The sequence below is a fragment of the Marmota flaviventris genome, chromosome 1 (genome assembly GCF_047511675.1).
Source record: "Marmota flaviventris isolate mMarFla1 chromosome 1, mMarFla1.hap1, whole genome shotgun sequence".
In the NCBI taxonomy this organism is placed as follows: domain Eukaryota; kingdom Metazoa; phylum Chordata; class Mammalia; order Rodentia; family Sciuridae; genus Marmota; species Marmota flaviventris.
The window spans coordinates 7,010,375-7,029,257 of record NC_092498.1 but is presented as its reverse complement, the minus strand read 5'-3'; the positions used below and the strand labels follow the sequence as shown (position 1 = coordinate 7,029,257).

The 18,883-nt window shown below is 51.2% G+C and overlaps 1 protein-coding gene across 8 annotated transcripts in view; it reads left to right on the top strand.

Moving 5' to 3' along the window:
• Positions 1 to 12,892, top strand: part of Znf862 (zinc finger protein 862) — a 41,183-nt gene extending 28,291 nt beyond the window's left edge. For 6 of the 8 annotated variants that reach the window (XM_027943345.2, XM_071611025.1, XM_071611054.1 and 3 more), the window contains 4 exons: positions 6,827 to 7,019; positions 8,672 to 8,719; positions 10,588 to 10,703; positions 11,131 to 12,892. In XM_027943345.2, coding sequence (XP_027799146.2) covers positions 6,827 to 7,019; positions 8,672 to 8,719; positions 10,588 to 10,681 — 335 coding nt within the window. In that variant the 3' untranslated portion in view covers positions 10,682 to 10,703; positions 11,131 to 12,892. Of the gene's footprint in view, positions 1 to 266; positions 3,573 to 6,826; positions 7,020 to 8,671; positions 8,720 to 10,587; positions 10,704 to 11,130 lie in introns of those variants that run through there. The other 2 variants (XM_071611035.1, XM_071611044.1) reach the window with 2 other exon arrangements.
• The last annotated feature ends 5,991 nt before the right edge of the window (positions 12,893 to 18,883 follow it).

The following is an 18,883-nucleotide window of genomic DNA, read 5'->3' as shown; positions in this document are numbered from 1 at the left end:
GGAAAACGGCCACCTAGACCACAGAGCTCATCTTGGTCACAGGCCTGAGGGCGGCCATGTCACACCAGAGGGCACACTACTGACAGCTGTAAACAAGAAATCTCCCTCTTAAGTAGTCACTGAGAACCAAGGCAGAGGCCCAAGCCACGGGAGTCCTCCAGGCTGTTCCCGTTTGCTCAGTAGGGACAGAGTGGGTGTCTTCTCCTAGCTGTTCGCCTTACCACCTCTTCCCTTCTCTCTCTCACCTCTGTGCCTGTGGTCATCAGCAGTGGGACTGAGTGCCAGGGTGGACTCAGGCTCTGCAAGAAGCCAAGTGGCCCTGAAGCCGCAGCTGGGGCAGGAGGCAGTCCCTCCCATATGAGAGACTGAGAGCCCAGAGGGGCTTCAGTGAGTTCTGCACACACCAGTCAGTTAAGGGAACGTGGGGTGAAGGAGGCAAAGGCGCCATTGGGTGCCCTCCAGCAAGCTGTCCAGCCCACAAGGCCAGGTACTCTACCTGGGAGGAAACAACTGCTGCATGTGATGACACCCTCCTGCCTGGGCAGGCAGTGGACCCTTCAGCAGAATATTTCCTGTGGTAGCCTCCATGCATTGTGTGGACACTAGTACCCGCCAGTTGTGACAATCAAAAGTGCCTCCAGACATTGCTACATGTCTGCTAGGGACAGATTCCCACACACAACCCTGCCCAATGCTGAGCTCCCTTGCCAGGGAAAAACACCAGACAGAACAAGGGTTGCGAGGTGCAGTGCTGGGCCACCTAGCCTGTCCTGCACGCTGTCTTCAGCACGCAGGCCTGAGGGCGTGCTTGGCTGGTTCTTTTGCTTGGTCTGTTTGTCATTCTCCTCTCCTGCACAGGTGCGGGGCTCAAGAAGGAGGGGATGGGAACACTCCACATGGAGGGCCCTGTGGCCCCGAAGCCACCCGTCCCGCCCTCCAGGGAGCCCTGGAGGTTCTGAAGGACTGCATCATGGAGCCTCCTGAGACTCCTGTACCAAGCACCAGCCCAGGGGCCACACACGGTTCTGAGCAAGTGACAGCCTGGAGAAGGCTTTGGGAATCCCCTAATGACCCTGGCCCTTCTCCCCCAACTTATGAGAACAGGCCCTCTGCAGGTTCTAGGATGTCCTGGCAGACATGCCCCTAAAGGCCCAGAAAGTGGGCAGATGGTTGAAACCAGCATTCCCAAAGGACAGGGTAATTAGGAGGTGTGCCACTAATTGCCCACGGTTGTATCTGAGCACAGCAGTGCCTCGCCACTCCAAATAGGCCAGCGAGCTGGGCATATCAGGGCATTTCTCTACTGCGCTTGGGCCTGCTTTTAGGATGCAGCAGAGGAAAACCCTTTGCGTGGAGCACCAAGATGGATTTTGTTCCACAGCTCCAGGACGGTGAGATGAGTGCTTTCCCTGGAGGAAAGCTTTGTGCTCCCCCCACCGCCACTGGAGCCCTTGGGCATGGCCAGCATCAGAACAAAAGAGTACATGGGATCAAGTCTGGAGCTGGGGGATGTGAGATCAGACCAGCTCCACTGCAGGCAGTGGCTCGCCATGGTCAATTCCTTCCTTTCTGTGCCTCAGTTTACCCGTCCATGCAGTATAGCAGAGTCCAAGTGCCTGCTGGCTCCCCGTCTGCCATACCATTAGAGAAGGCTCTCTCCAGGTCTCCATCCTTAGTGGGACAGTAAGTTTTGCCCCCAGAGTCCTGCTGTGGGCTGAGGTGCTCTCCACATGTACCTTCAACAGGACAGGCATGCCCATGCTCCTGCAGCCTCTTTGGGGGGCTCTGCTGGGAACCACCAGGGCTGCCTGTTAAGTGTGCCCCACCCAGATATGTGGAATCATCCTGTCAGGGCTTAGCTACTGGCAGTTTCTAAAAGGCTCCTGCAGGAACTCTTTGGTTATCCTGCAGCTTAAGAACGTGACCCTAAAGGCACAGAGGACCTCCTACACGCCCAGGTCCTTTGTCTCTTCCGCTGTCTTCAGCCTGAAGTGAAGCACTTTCCCTCCCCAGGGGAGGCAGCAGCTTGGCCTCTGCTGGCTCAGGGGCCTGCCCATTAGGGCGGGATGATTTGTCCAGGTTCTGCCTGCCTTAGCCATGGGTGAGAAGTAAGGAATATTTGAGGGGAGGGCTTCTCACTCCCGCCTTATGCCTGCAGGGGGGCCCTGCTCTATGGTGCAAGTACCCATAGTCGCCCTGACCAGCAGTCAGCCTGATTCTTACGCCAACAGGTGCTGGAAGCCTGTGAAATGCTGGCAGCCAGGTGCCTCACTGTTATGCAGCTGCCCTGGATCCTGCATTCCTTCCTGTTACCCCCTTACACTCTGCCTTAGCACCTCATGTTCCTCTAGTCAGGAATTCCTTCCCCCTTCTGCCCCCATCCTGTGGAGCTATCTCCACACCGGCCCTCTGGGCCTGAGGGCTGAGGGACAGCACAGGCCTTCAACCCTCCAGCTCTGGGAGGTGGCCACCTAGGGCACAGACCTCCCTCTCCCACCCACCTGCGTTTGAGCAGTTCAGGGATTTGCCAGGGCAGGGGTGGGGTTGTAGTCCCACCCCAGGGATTCCAGACTCAAGAGATGTTCCAGCAAGTGCCCTTCTAGTGGGTCTTCCATCCCTTCAAAGTCCCCTAAGTGAGCCACCAGTCTGAGCATTCAGGGTAGCTTTCTTCAGAGCAGTCTGGAAGGATGTTCTAGAGCCGAGGGGACTGTCAGGTAAGCAAGCGCCCTCCCTTTCCACTGCAGCACACTGTGGTCACCATCCAGTGCCTCCCGCTGGTGGAGAGGAATTGGTCCCTGAAGTGGCAACTGAAAATGCTGTTTATCCCAGGTGTTTGCCCTACCCCAAGTTTCTCGAGGGACCTGGGCCACCTCTGGTATGTCTTTGCCTGCTCAAGGCAAAGAGAAAAGAAGACAAGTGACATTCTTGTTGAGGACCCCTGGTGGCCATGTGGCAAGTGCCCTTCTGTCAGAACCTCAGTGCCCAGGCTGGCCTTCTTGCTCTGTGTCCAGGGGCTGGCTGTGTTCTAGAGTCTGGGCCCTGGAGACCCGGGTGGGAAATGCGCCTGTGTTTGCCTCACAGGGAAATGAGCTGGGGGGCACTGTGAGGCAGGAGAAGCACTTCCTTTGGCCATTGTCTCCACCTCCTTCCCTGCCTGAAATTTTGACAGCATCTCCAGGCGCACATCCTGGCCCTTGGCCCTCCCTTCCTTGATGACTGACGCCCACAAGGGCTGACATTCTGAGTAACCAGCATTGTACTTGACACTTGATTTCAGTAGCCATAGAGACTGGGGGAGTGAGGGAGCTTAGCCCCTGTCCCAGCTGGGCACCTTAGAGTGTAACCAACTCCATAGCTTTGTTTCTGTGTGTTGCAAAGGGCAAGTCCCTAGGGTGCTCGAGACAAGGTCACCAGTTCCCTCACACAAGCATCTTCATAGCCAAGAAACCAAAGGTGACTGGCCAGGAGTGTCCTTGCCTTCTCTCGTTTCAACAATGTACAAATGTGGTTTAAAAACCATGTTCAATTCTTAACCTTTTGTTATCTGAATAAAGCAGTTTATTTCAACACAAGCTTTTTAAGTCCCTGATTAAGACTCTGGAGATGAGGGATGTTGATCAGAGCTTGCTGGATCACCCCTCTTTCAAGAGGTGACAGGGCCCAGAACAGGTGGGCAGGGAAGCTCGTGTGTGCCTTCAGCATTGTCTGGGTCTCTGTCCTTTCTGATCCTGGAGGTGAGCAGAGTCTGTTCGCAGTGAAAGTGGTGGGATGTAGTGAGGAGTGCCACTATCTCCCTGCCACCTGGCATGTCATAGTTAGCAGAGTCCTTTCACAAATGCTGTCTCATTGGATTTACTGGGAATATCAAAGCCAGACTATTGAGGGGAAAACATCTCTTTCCACCAGTAGTGCCAGACCTGCCACTCCAAAGAGTTCCTAAGGGACCAGCTCTCAGTATGCCACTGCAGCCCTGCTCTGCAGGCCACACATCCTTCCTGGCAGTAAAGAGCAAAGGTTTACTACAGAGGCTGAGGTACAACCAAGTCTTTTTGGTAGAGAAGAGTCGACTGTATCTGAGGACATTTTTTTTTAAAGACATTAAAACCACTGATTGAGCAGGGCATAATGGTGCATCCCTGTAATCCTGGTGATTTGGGAGGCTGAGGCAGGAGGATTTTTGAGTTCAAAGCCAGCTTAGCAACTTAGTTAGGCCCCAAGCAACTTAGTGAGACCCTGTCTCCAAATAAAATTTAGAAAGGGCTGGGGACGTGGCTCAGTGTTTCAATCCTTAGTTCAGAAAACAACAAAAACTCCGTAAAAAGAGCTCAGATATTAATCTGGTGACAAGGACATACTACTTTCAGCCCCTATCACCCTCTCTTCCTGTAGTCCCAGCAAGATCACCTCTGAGAGCAGGATTGTGTGGATGTTGCAGTGGGGGCCAAGTGTGGCTTAGTGTCTCAACTCAGAGAAGTGTCCAGAATCTGAGAACACTGAAGTCCTGGAGCCAGGTGAGGCTATCTGGCTATCACTTCCTCCTGTCATCACAGCATCTGTTCAGAGATGACTTCTGCTAGGGAGTCAGGGCTCTCACTGCCACTTCAATAGCTCCTGAAGCAGCTGCTACTAGGAAGGCTGGGGAGCCTTCTATAGGCAAGTCAGAAAACATTTCTATGAACAATGTCACAGAAGACAGTATGTCCTTAGGAAGACAGATGGACAGAGAAGTACCTGGCCCTTTGCTCTTGACTGCCAGGTTCAGTGAACCATACTAAATACCTGCCTAGGCCAACCTATCAGGAAATTTTCATGAGGGACCTTCTGTTTCAACCCTCAAGCTGGTTTCTATAAAACCCATCCCTCATCTTCCTCCCATACATAATGAGATGGAGTTTTGCAGAAAGAGCTCTTGTGTTCAGGGGCTTGTGAGGCAGAGTACTTCTGAGTGTAAGTTCCATCTGTGGCTGCTAGACGTGAACCTCTGCAGGAGTAAACAGGAGGTCACCCTACAGCTCCCACCCAGATTGTCTCTGTTCCTTCAGGAGTAGCTGATCTCAGGAATTCCTAGGTGTTGCTGTAATTCTCACAGGCTATCCAACTCCCATCATAGAGGGGAAATGGGAGAACAAAGTTCTGAGGGATGTGGATCTGCAGGCTGCAGCCCGGACAGCTTCTGAGGCTCCAGGAACCTGATGAGCTCTGTGAGGGAATTCAGATGCCTGGCTAACAGGTGGTTTGGGGCCTTTCTTGGGGATGCTGGGAATCCTTCACCCAAAGCTCTTCTCCCTTTTACAATCAGCAAAAGCAGCAGCAGCATGTTCTGTGGAAAGACAGCCAGCCTCACTCTTCCTAAACCCACAGGTGTGCACACACACCTGCGCCAGTCCTGAAGCTGACTTGTGCTCCCTACTGAAATGCCATCAGTCGGAATAGTGGGAGTAGGTTTTAAGAGAACTCCAACACCACGCAGGAGAAATGAAGTTTATTTCAATGCAATTTCAAGAGTTCTAGGAGCTGTATAAAATAGTGTCACATTTTTCCTCTTTTAGAGGTTCCCAAGAAAGATCAAGCTCAACTAGTGACAGAGACAGCTGAGCTAGGAGTCTTCGACCAGCATGATAGTTTTAACATAGTGTATCACTCCTCAACTTGATTAGAATCTCCTCCGAGGCTAGGATGGCATTTTAAACCTAAGATCTTTGTGTACCACTCCCTTCCTACCTCTAACTTGCATGGATACTGAAATGATGGAGGGTGGAATTTTACACTCAAAAATCTTTGTATCACCCACCTCCACCTCCAATAAATACATGTTGAAATGATGGTTAAGAAGGTTCAACTAGAGAATGGCGAAGGTGGATGTGACTGGTTCCTGCTTTGGGAAAATAGCTAGAACCATACATCACTGGCGGCGTCAGAATAAGGCATTTCCCCTCTACTGTATCACAGGCTCCTTTCCCGTGCTACGCAACCACTGAAGCCAGAAAATATATGTGGCAGGCTGCTTGGGGAGGCGACTGCTGCTAGAGCGACCTCTACCAGCAGGTAGAGGTATCTCTACAGAAAATAGTGATAGACGCTCTTCGTCTCCAAAGAGCCCAGGGGCAAAATCAGACTCACCGTAAGAGCGCCCTACTATGCTAGGTGCTGTCCCCATGCTCACTTCACTTTGTCCCCCAGCAACTTCATAGGAATTGCCATCCCCACTCTATATTTAAGCGGACAGTAGCTGTGCGCGGAGTCGGGAACCTAAACACAAAGCCGCTGCTGGGTTTCCTAGACTGAAGCCAGGAGAGGGCGCCGAAACCCGATGAGTGTGGGCTGCCCGGGGTCAGCCCTCGCGCCCACCTGGCCCCTCCGCATTCGCCGCCCGCCACTGAGGGCCAGAGCACAGGCTGAGATCCTGCCGCCCCCTAACTGGGCTCAGCTCAGCCGCTCTCGTCTACTGCGGCTTCCAGGACCCCAGATCCACATCCCGGTCCGCCGCCCCGAGAATGGGGAGATCGTTGGCTGCAGCGCAAGATCGGGGTACAAAGCAGGGACGACCTCTGGGATGACCCACGGCGCCAGGGGTCTTTGGGAACAAAAAAGGAGCGTGGGTCCCCAGTACACCTAGAGGGGGGCGTTTCTTTAGGTCCTGGGACCGTTCAGCCAATTAACAAATGGGGTCCTCGGAAGGACCGCCCTCTGCCGCTGAGTGACAGTGTAAAGGCTGCGTACCCACCAGGCCCGACCCCGAGATGCGCGTGCGCGGATCGTGCCCAGAGGAGAGCCTAGACCCCCACCTTGGGTCCCTCTGCGCATGCTCACTGCCCGCTGTCTGCAGTCAGCTGCCTGCTACCCGCTGTCCGGACCAGCGCAGCGTCTGTCTCGTCTCTCCGGCCAGCATCTCAGCCTGGGCATCCCGCGCCCACTATGACGACGCACTCCTTTGCCCTCCCAATCATCATCTTCACCACATTCTGGGGTCTCATCGGCCTCGCCGGACCCTGGTTCGTGCCGAAGGGACCCAACCGCGGGTAAGGAAGGCGCTCAAGGCTTGGCTGCCTACGCCCCCTCCCCTCTCCCATGCCTGGGCTCACCCCTCCACCCCGGGGCGACTTTTTTTTTTTTCCTTTCCTTTTTGTTTTTTGTTTCCCTGCTGCAAGCCAGCGCCCACAGCCGGGGCACCCCTCTGTGACGCCTCCACCAGGTCTCCGCATTCGGGCTGCATTCAGCTCAGGAACAGGCAGGAGGCCGGGGAGAAAGGGCAGATACTGAGGTGAAGAGCAAGCGACATTGTAGTTGCTGTCGTCCCCTCCTGACTGGCGGATGGACTATGATGCGATTTCTGAGCTTCTCGCCATCTCTGGGACCTTGAACAAATGTCAGGCCTCGGTTTTTTTCATAGTAAAATGGGGATGACTATGATCCCTGCCTCATAAGGCTGCTAATACCTGAAATAATGCACTTAAAACAGCAGTGTATGGCACATTTTGTTACCAAAAGGCACAGAAGAAAAAAGAATATATACACATAACAAAGCATATAAAAAACAAGGACAGGGGCTATTAATTTTAGAAGGTTCATTAGCATATTTCTGCGCCATTCACCATTTGCTGCTTCATATTGTCCTCACAAATCCGTTGTCTGATCAGCACTACCCACCCAGTGCCAACCAGGACTGGACAAAATTGCTAGGTAATATCGAAATAAGGGATCAAGCAAGTACTAATTTCTCCAGCACCAATTGGAAGTGCTTTAGATCTGAGATCGAAGGCCCAGCTTTGGATTAGTTTTAGCCTAAGCTAAAAGGCTGGAGGCTGCTTGGATAAATGAGTGTTGCCATTGTTCTTAAAAATCTGCCATGTCAGCCAGGCGTGATGGCGCACACCTGTAATCTCAGCAGCTCTAGAGGCTGAGGGAGTATGGCGGGTTCAAAGCCAATTTCATCAATTTAGCGAGGCCCTAAATTACTCAAGGAGACCCTGTCTCTAAATAAAATATTTTAAAAAGTGGGGGTGTGGCTCAGTTGAGAAAGTGCCCCTGGGTTCAATTTCTGATACCAAAAAAAAAAAAAAAAAAAAAAAATCCTCAGGGCTGCAGGGTCCCTCCACTTCACTTTGTAAACCATTTTAGTGTCATTCTTTCTGCCAAATTTGGTGGTTCTTTTTTGAGTCAACTGACATCTCTCCTGCTGCATTTTAAGCTTTTGTCTTCAGTTTTGATTAGATACAATGTTGCTAGTCCCTGTACTTTATAACAGTTCAGCCTCAAAAATGTCTCAAGGTCTCCTTGCCTCTTGCTCTGATTTCTGCTCTATTACGTTTTTTTCCCTGTCCAGTGAATTTTGCATCCCAGAGGCCACTCCACAATGTGCAGCTCTGGGCAATGACTGTTCTCAACATGTTTGTATTAAGATGGAGAAATCTTAGGTGATGGAAAAGGGAGATGAAGGCAAGTGTTGGTAACATGGCTTGGATGTGGGCAAGGTTAGCCTTCCCATGACATTTGAATTTTTCATTTACATCTTGCAGTTCTTACCCTGATAGGACTCAGCCTTCTGTGTTCCTGTGGCATCAGAAAGGCCATTGGGAACAGAGCTGACACCAGGAGCTCTTTCTCTGGCCCCAGCCAGGCCTTCTGGAAGTGCTGATTTCACCCTTCTGACCTGTGTCCTCTTCTGTTGCAGAGTGATCATCACCATGCTGATGGCCACCGCTGTGTGTTGTTACCTCTTGTAAGTACTGCCCTCCTCAGCTTTGTCCTCCTGTTGTGCCCTGGCCTGCTCTTTTCTCTGCCTCGAAGTGAACCCTGCTTGAATGGCTGAATCTGTAACACAGGAGTGAAGGCTATGTGCAGGGGTCGTGAGATCAGATGAGGGCATAAGGGGAGTCATGGACTCCAGCTCTGGTGCTGGCTCTGCATGAATTCTGTAGCAACCACAAGCCAAGTTTTCCCACTTGTGGAACGAATGGGGTTGGACCAGCTCAGTGGTACCTGGACCTGGCTGGTCACCCAAATGGATCCTTCAAACATAGCTTTCACGTTCTACCCTGGATCCAGCATCACAGACAGGTCTCCAGTTTGCTCTTGGGAATCTGTATTTTTTTTTTAAGTATTTATTTTTTAGTTTTAGGTGGACACAATATCTTTATTTTATTTTTATGTGGTGCTGAGGATCTAACCCAGTGCCTCATGCATGCTAGGCAAGCACTCTACCTCGGAGCCACAACCCCAGCCCAGGAATCTGTATTTTTTAATGAGTGGCCCCAGGCACTGGAGTGCAGCTGGGTTAGAAGCAGTAAGCAAGAACAACTCTTCATACTTGGGACAAGTACCCTGGAGGTTCATAAAACCTAAGGATGCAAGTACCTGGGCACAGGTTGCTTTTTATTTGTTTCTGTTTTTTGTTTTTCTTTTAGCACTTTCCCTGGAAAAATCATCTATAAGTTCCTTTCTCTAATGTTGTTTGTTGGTCCTTCAGAGTTTGGCAGAATGTCTTCATTTACCCCAGGGAGGGCCTCAGAGGGGCTAAATTTGATGGATCAGAAACCAGAACATAAAGGATGATGGCCAGAATTTTGGGGAAATGGGATACACACAAGATATGGGATAATTATTTAATACCGAATCAGCGTATAGGAAAACAGGCCACAGATTAGTTTCACAGAGACATTTTAAGAAAATTCCACACCTAGAAATTATATTTCAAGACATAAAGTCTGATGATGCTGATATAAAACAAGTAAGATTCCTGATGGCTTCCTGGCACTGGGTGCTCCCAAGGCTGCTGTAGGGGACTCTGAGGTGAAAGTTGGACCCTTCCTGCAGAAACAGGCAGAGCACCATTGATAGGGGCTCTGAGCCAGGCACTCTCAAAATTTTCTGAGGCCTCTACTATGGACAAACAAAATGGGGACTTTTGCCCTAAGGGACAGGGCCAGACACCACCCAGATGCACAGCTGCTGTTGGGATGCCTTCATGTCCCTGGCCTGAAGGATAGAAGTGGCTCAGCAGTCGGCAGGCGCAAGGCTGTCTGCCCCGCAGTTTCTCCTGTCCTGGGATATTCCTCCCTCTTATTCCAGAAAGGTGTGATTCTGGGCTGTGGGTGTAGCTCAGTGGTATAGCCTTTGCCTAGCATGTGTGAGGCCCTGGGTTCTGTCCCCAGCATCCCAAAGAAAAAAGGCCATTCTGGCATACCGCCCCTCCAGGCTAGCACTGCTCTCCTGCACCCCCCACCCCTGTGTATTGGACTGGGGAGTCCAAACCAGAGATATTTGTGGACCCCCATGGGAGTGGCTCCCAAAGACCCCTGAGGTTGCCTCACTGTTTCCCAGATCCCTGTTCCAGCCCTAATTCAGGGACCTTACAAATCTACAAAAAATCAAATCAAGCCAAATCAAAACCCACAAACCCCAGACCAGTGCCCCTTGCCTGCTGCAGTGTGGGTAGCTCCCTGGGGCCCTGGGCGCATGTACAAGCTGTGCCACCTACTGTGTTGGCGACTTGCTCTCTAGGAGAAAAGAAAAGAATGGCCAAGACCTCCCTAGGTGTGCAGGGTAAATCCCTTCTGAGCCCATCCCCCACTCTGCTGTCCCCTGCAGCTGGCTCATCGCCATCCTGGCTCAGCTGAACCCCCTGTTTGGGCCCCAGCTGAAGAACGAGACCATCTGGTATGTGCGCTTCCTGTGGGAGTGATGGACCACCTTCCTGGCCCCAGGTACCAGGGTGTGGGTGTGGGGGCCCTGCAGGTGGGGAGGCAGGGAAGGCAGGTCGTGGAAGAGCTCTCCTTTGGGTTCAGGCATTCATTTTTTCAGCAAAACACAAAGGCTGAGTGCCAGCAACCAAGGGAGCTGAAGACTGGCCCCTACTCCATGTCCTGTGGTGTTTCCTAGGGAGGCATGTACCCCTGCAGCCTCTCCACACACAGCCTCGGGTGTGGGGCAGCCAGGTCATGGGAGGTGGCGGGTGAGATGGAATCTGTTCAAGCGAGGTGAGGCTAGGTCCCAGGAATAATGAGATAGCCTCCTGGACAGAGGGACAGGACAAGAACAGGGCTGAGGATGCTCTCCAGGGAGGGGGGGGGGTAGGGTCTCCACAGCAAGTAAGGTCTCCACAGTGACCCTTAATGTGATATTGCATTTCAGGTGCCCCAGCTCTCTGGATGACCCTGACTGGATGTCCCTGGAGACAATTCAACCCTATCCTCCCCGACAACTGTCCTGGTCCCTCTGCACTCCCTCCTGCCAGCACCTTGGGCCCATACCTCCCAGGCCCCCCAGGTCTAGGATGCCGCATCTTCCCAGCCTGTTGGGGCCTGGGGAGGCTGAGCAGGGGCATCCTGCCCTGAAACTCCCACTGCCCTGGGGTTTTCTCCCCTCCCAAGTGGATCCCAGCTGAGAAGCTGGTACTAGTGGGATCTGTCCCTTACGAGTGGGGCTAAAGCCAGGACTCCATCCAGGCTGAGGATGGTGGCATCCCTGAGAGGGAGGGGCATCCAGACCTGGAGACTGGAGCCTGGGGTGGAGTCGGGCTGGGTTATCAGCTGTGTCCCTGCCTGCTGGGAAGTGGAGGTCCCTGTTGGGTTAGGCCAAGGCCTTTCCCAGCTCTGGTGGGAAATTCGGAATCATTCTTTAATTTTCTGACACATCAAGATGTGAAATTTTTGGAATTATACTTTGGGTCAGATTTGACACCCATATGGCCAGGATCCTTTGTGGCTGTGAAATCACTTGATGGCTTTCTCAGGAGGCTCTGTCTCCTCAGAATGTTCTACTCTGCCTTCCTGCCCTACTGGGGCCTCCCCAGGCTCACTGCAGCGTCCAGGTGACCTAGAGTTGGAACAAAGAGAGACAAGTGAAGGCCTGACTGGGGACCCCAAAACCAAACAGCAAAGGTCATGGCCACAAGCATGAATGGGCGGCTACACCAGAAAGAACAGGGACACATGTCCTTAGCCCTGTGTCTAAGAGCTGACAATGACTTTGAGGTTGTGTAGAAAACAAGGATTGGGGGTTTGCATAGCTGGAGGCTTTGCAGAGCTACCAAAGCTGGTGACCTTGATAGGAGGTTGCTGTTGCTTGCGAGGCATCTTGGACTGAGCACGAGATGTTTATCAATCAGACCTGTTGTTCCTGGAATCCAGGGTCACTCTGAGCAGAGGAGACTGGAGAAAAATGGAGTCAGAGACTCCAAGTCTTTAATCCTGTTTTTAGCTATCCCTGGGAAGTTTGCAGGCAAAAGTGAAGAGTCTGGGTACTGGGCCTCCCTGACTCTTGCCAGCCTCTGCCCGCCAAGTGCTCCGGGCTCTGTACTGGGGACAGTGAGAGACAGACATGCAGATAATATGGGTCAGACCAGGAGGGACCTGGGGACCCTCCAGCCAGTGCCCTCGCTCCTCAGGAGAGAGCATGGGGACATCACACTCTGCCCGAACTTCCAGAGCTAGTCAGGACAAAGCTCACTCACCTTGCCTGGGCTTTTTGTTTTGTTTTATTTTTTGTCGTTTTTGTTTTTCGTACGGAGATTAAACCCCAGGAGCACTTAACCACTGAGCCACATCACCGACCCTATTTATCATTTTGAGACAGGTTCTCACTAAATTGCTTAGGGCCTTGCTAAGTTGCTGAGGTTGACCTCAGCCTCCTGAGCCACAGGTATACACCACCATACCTGGCCAGCCTCACTTATTTATTGACTATTTATTTGGCGTTTCTTCTTTTGTAGTGGCAGGAGAATATGAGTCCCTGGTGCTGGGTTTGCCAATCATTTCAAGTTGGGGCCTCCCATGTACAACCCCTCAAAATCCCTTCCTCCCCTAACCCCTACAGCCTCCCTGTGAAACGGAGCATGGTAAGCATGACTTGTATTGAAAACCTGATTCTTGTCTAATAAAGAATTGTGATGTAAGATTACCGTTTGGTGGTTCAACCCCAGCCTCTGCCAAGTTTGCTGGCTGCCACGTCCTGCCCACCTGATTTCCCTTTCTTTGGCGGGTGGATCTGGGGAAATGTAAAGGGGCCTAGCTACTGCTGCCTTTGGAACTGCACTTTTTGGAACATGGACACTGAGAACCACATTTCTGACACCTGGAGGAAAGCGGGCCCCTGCTCACAGGCCCGGGGGGATGAGGAGTGCCTTGGCTGGTGGAGTGGAACTTGACTCGCTACTCCCCTGTGGCCCAGACGACCCGACCAGAGCTGTGCAATAAAGCAGATCCCCAGTGTTTGTGCAGTGTGACCTGCTTCATCCCTAAGTATCCAAGGACTGGAATCACCTGCCCAGCTTTCTGCATGGGTGAGGAACAGAGAGGACTGAGTACTTCCCGACCAGGGCTTATAGCTTTGGGGATGTGCTGAAAGAAGTCCTGAGGGAGTAGGAGGAACTGGGGTGACATGAGGCGGAGCCAACTTCTGAGGCCTGTGGCTTAGATTGATCCTAGGGGCAGCTGGGATCCAGAGGGTTTAAAGCAGGGAGGTGGCATGACCCAACCTGATTTCCAGAATTCTCTCTTCAGGATGCACAGTAGATAGGAGACGGAACATCTGATGACAAGGGCCATGTGCAGGTGGCAAGGACAGAAGAGTGGGTGGGAGGTGGACACAGCTTGCTGGCTGCGGGTGAGGGAGGAGGCAGTGTCTGACCTGCATGCACTGTGACCCCTGATGACAGGATGCCAAGTCCCAAGCCAGCTGGGACAGCTTGGAGGTGAGCACCGAGCAGGAGCAGGCTGGAGAGGGGGTGTGATGAGCTGAGGTCTTCCTTTGTCACCTGCTGAGTTGAAACATCCAGTCAGTGGTTGGCGATGGGCTGCAAGGTCAGGACACGTGCCAGGAGATGCTGGATTGGAGTCCTGGGCTTAAAGTACCTCATGGTCACCAAGGGATGGGAGGGTCCCAGGGGGCCTCAAAAGCCCAGAATGGGACCTCCAGGAATGCCAGAGTTTATGGGGTGGGCCCATGGGGATGCTGGGAGAGGTCTGGAGCCAGCTGAGTAGGACGCCAAAGAATCCAGAGAAAGAGGATTCAAAGAGGAAGGGGTGGTCCTGAGTGTCACATGCCCCCATCGCCCCCCACAGCCAAGAAGTCAAAGCCAGCTGGCAGCTTTGGTGACAGGTGAAGTGAGCTGGGAGTGAGTGGGCAGATAAGGGGATAAAACACAAGTGACAGCGGGAGTGACGTGGCTGCGGACCCTCTTAAAGCTGGGCCTAGAACTGTCAGAGGGAGCTATACAAGGAAGGGACCTGGGGGTCAGCCTTGGGCCTGGGCACCACTGCAGCTCCTGCCACCGTAGCCGCTGTCACTCAGTCGGCCCCAGCCTGCTGCGGGCCCACGGCTAGAACCTCAGGTCTGGGATGCCTCAGGGCCCTCATGGCCCTTGGTTGGGGTGGGAGGGTGGGGGTGTCAAAACGGTTGTTTCCTGCACAAGGTTTCCGTGCTCTGGATTCGTGCCTTGTTGGTCGGAGGCCTAGAGCAAGGGTTGGCTGGAACGAACAGTGAATTCTTTGGCAGCCTTGAGCTTTCAGAAGGAACTGACATCAGGGACTTGGTGGACCCAGGGATGTGGCTTTGGGCTGCAAGAGGCCAGGCTGCCCTGCCTTTGGACATCATGTACCAAGGTGTCTTTTTATTCTAGATTTGAGCAAGGCCCTCGCCCACATGGGAGAGGCACCAGTAAACGTCAACCTGTCACAGATACTCAGGGAACCTACCTGAAGGAAAGATCTCTCCAAATGGGCAGTGATAAGAGTGCAGGGTACCCTTGAGCCACACCCAGAAGCAGAGTGGGAAGCAGCCTTGGGGACCACTGAGGAAAGTAAGGCTGCAAAGATTAAGCAAAGCTGCACGCTTTGCCTGTGGCCAGCAGAGGGCAGTGCCTGCGTGCGAGTGAAACCTCCAGAGCAGTGAGTCCAGTTCAGGCCCCTCTGGGGTGTATCAGGCTGTTAGAGGTGGTGGTCTTAGAGTGCTGCCTTGGGCTGAGGGCAGCAATAATTCTCCAGGGAGTACCACACCCTGCATGAAACATCTTCCATCTTTTTTTTTTTTTTAAAGAGAGAGAGAGAGAGAGAGTTTCATTAATATTTATTTTTCAGTTTTCAGCAAACACTGTTAGAGTCTGTAAACAAGTCTGGATGGCGCCTGGCAAAATGCCAGAGGGAGTGGTTTGTGAAGTAATGCCATCGAGCCATTAAGTGTGGAGATTCCTTATTGGTTGACTGCTGTATCTAGTTTATGCTAATTAGATAAGCTGTGTGGAATGTATAAATACTGCTCCTGTCCTGTAATAAATGGCTCCTATTCCTGCTGTATCAACGTACACAAGTTGTTCGTCACCTCCCGGTTATTTTGCCCAGCCAGCCGGGCTGCGGCAGATGGTGGCCCGTACGGGGAGCCCCGGGACACTTGAGGGTAAGTGACGAAAAAAAGCTGCCCGTCCATAGATAGGACGGGAGCAATCTGCTCGTCCCTAGGCAGATAGGGTGAGAGGAAAAATGGCCATTTTGAAAAAATGGAAAAGATTGATACAGTATGTTTGTGTCTTGTTTTGTTTTGAAATGTTGTATTGTCTTTGTGACGAAAATATGGAAGGGGTGAGAAGTAAATTACTAAGGAAAGGAGGCACCCCAGTGGAACCAAGAATAGTTAGGGCATGTGTTGATAAGAGCCCAGGAACTCTAGTCAGAAAGAAAAAGAAAGTTCAAAAGAAGAAGGATTATCAGGAAAAAAGTTGCAGCAAAAGGCTACTACTAAATACTTTTCGTTACCGGAGGGTGCGTGAAGCAGAGAGGCGGCTGCCGAGTGTGCAAGCCAGTCACAGCGCAGCAAGGATTTTCCAAGAGGCGGCGGCGACTGGCCCTTCCCCGCCTCCTGGCCGGGGAGCTGGCTCTTCCACTGCCGGGAGCCCAAATCTAGACCTGACCTGGAGGCACAGTCTCGCAGGCTCTTGCTCCCTGTGCCCAGTGGCAGTTTGAGTCTGGGACTCTCCCCAGGGCCATCTGGGGCTGCCCAGGACGCTACAGCCAGCAAAAGACGCTACTGGCGTCCCTGATGTTTGGTCATTTCCAAGGCTAGTAACTACAATGGTTCTCCCACACCTGGAAGCTAATGAGTAATAAGCACTATTAAGGCTTATTTCAAATGTAAAAAACCTTGAGATAATGTACTAAATTGTTCAGAAGGTTGTTTTCTTAGTGCCTGCTGGAATACTACAGGATTTTCTTTAGCCATCCGGAGTTCCTGCCTTCGTCCCAGTGTCAGTGAAGACGAAGGTGGAAGAATTTCCAGTGTTGCTGAGAACCGGACAAAACTTCGGCTGAGAAACGGACGAGACTTGGGAGTTGTTGCTGTTTCTGCTGCTACAGCTTAGGCTAGCTGCCTGCAGAACTTACCTGGACTGTGATTTAAGCTAGCTGCCTGCAGAACTTACCTGGACTGTGATTTAAGCTAGCTGCCTGCATAACTTACCTGGACTGTGATTTACCTGGACTGTGAGTTAATCTATTGAGACACTGCTTTACCTGGACTGAGACAACAAACTGTAACTACAACAAATTGTAACTTGGTATCTTTGCAAATGGTGTCATTGCTGGTATAATTTTTCCAAAGGCTTCTTGCATGGAGCCATCAATTGGCTTGGTATTGTGACATTTTGTATCCTCCCCTTCTGCTCGTAGCAGATTATTTGTGGTGTTTATGTAAAAACCACTATGGTCGTCATTTAAATTAAACAAAAGGGGGAATTGTTAGAGTCTGTAAACAAGTCAGGATGGCACCTGGCATTTTTCTAGAGAAATGTTAGAGTCTGTAAACAAGTCTGGATGGCGCCTGGCAAAATGCCAGAGGGAGTGGTTTGTGAAGTAACGCCAGCGAGCCATTAAGTGTGGAGATTCCTTATTGGTTGACTGATGTATCTAGTTTATGCTAATTAGATAAGCTGTGTGGAATGTATAAATACTGCTCCTGTCCTGCAATAAACGGCTTCCACTCCTGCTGTATCAATCTACACAAGTTGTTAGTCACCCCCCGGTTATTTTGCTGCAGCCGGACTGCGGCAGAACACAACATCTTTGTATGTGATGCTGAGGATCGAACCTGGGCCGCACGCATGCCAGGCGAGCGCGCTACCGCTTGAGCCACATCCCCAGCCCAATCTTCCATCTTTCAAAGATGTTTAACAATGGCTGGCCAGGCACGCTGGTGCACACCTATAATCCCAGCGACTCAGGAGGCTGAGGCAGGAGGATCTCAAGTTCAAAAAAGTTTTTACAAAACCAGCTTCAGCAAAAGCAAGATGCTGAGCAACTCAGTGAGACCGACCCTGTCTCTAAATAAAATATGAAATAGGGCTGGGGTTGTGGCTCAGTGGCCCAGTGCCCCTGAGTTCAATCCCTGGTACCCAATAAATAAATAAATGATAATATCAATGGCTAACATTTATCCAAGAGGTCCTCAGGGCCACACACTGCTTAGAGAAGCCAAGGGGAAAGAGCAGAGGTATCCCAAAATCTTATACTTCTCTGGTTCCAGACCCAGTCCCCCTCAACAGTCTCCTGTGGCTTTTTTTTTCTTTCTGTCTCAGCATTGCTAAGAAATTTGGCACATCCCAATCAATGACAGGGACACCCATCTGCCCACGTACCCACTAAGGAGAGGCAGGTACTGGCCTAGCATGTGTGAGACCCTGGGTTCAATCCTCAGCACCACATAAAAATAAATGAATAAAATAAAGATATTGTGTCCAACTACAAGTAAAAAATAAATATTTTAAAAATAATAATAATAGAATCATCCAAAGCAAAACAACCCCTTGAGCACAGCCCTCCAGGGGTTTTGGTTGCTTTTTACAAAAACGGTCATTTCACAGAAACAGGATCATTGATAATTCTGGAAATGTGTGGAGCTGGATGTGAAACCACGTGGGGGTGGGTCCCCCTGATTTTCTCCTCTTCTGTGTTCTGGAAGTGACCATCTATTTATAAACCCAGGGGTTTCCAGGAACAAAATCAGTTGGCAGCCACCACAGTTTTGCTGGACTTAAATAGCAGAAAAGTCCTGTGGGGATTCAGACCACACTCCAGTTAACAAGTCTCAATAAGAATCACTCAGTGGGGGTATGGTGACCAAAGAATATGAGATTTCAGCAAGACAAAACAAATACATTCAAGAGATCTCACATGTTGAGTAGAAAGTTGCTGAGAGCAGATTTCTAATGTTGTCACCTCTAAATAATATGGCTTGATTTAGCCATTCCACAATGTATACATATATGTTAAAACATCCCCCTGTACATGATAATTTTTATTTGTTAATTTAAAAATTAATAATAATAATAATAATAGAATCCCAGGGGCTGGAGTTTTGGCTCCTGGGTAGAGTGCTGGCCTAGCATGTGTGAGGCCCTGGGTTGAATCCTCAGCACCACATAAAAATAAGTGAATAAAATAAAGATATTTTATTCAACTACAAGTAAAAAATAAATATTTTAAATAATAATAATAATAATAGAATCATCCAAAGCAAAACAACCCATGGTATGCTGGGACCAAGGCCAGGTCTGTTGTGGCAGAAGCTCCCAGCATGGAGCAAACTTGCACACTGAGACAGAGTTCTGTGTGGTTCTTTTGCAGGCAGGCCCACACAGGTCCGGGGCCAACTGTGGAGTCATGCTGCAGATCAGTCTGCAGTGGTATTTCTCAGAGTGCAGGATGACCTAAATGCTTGAAGATGCAGGTCCCTGGTCCCATCCCCACGCCACCCCCACCAAATTAGGGTCTAACTGGTGGGATGCAGGCTGCATTTGGGGGATCGAACCCAGAGCCTCGTGCATGCCAGGCAAATACTCTGCCACTGAGCCACATCCCCAGCCCTCAGACTGCATTGTAAACCAGCTCCCAAGTGTCCT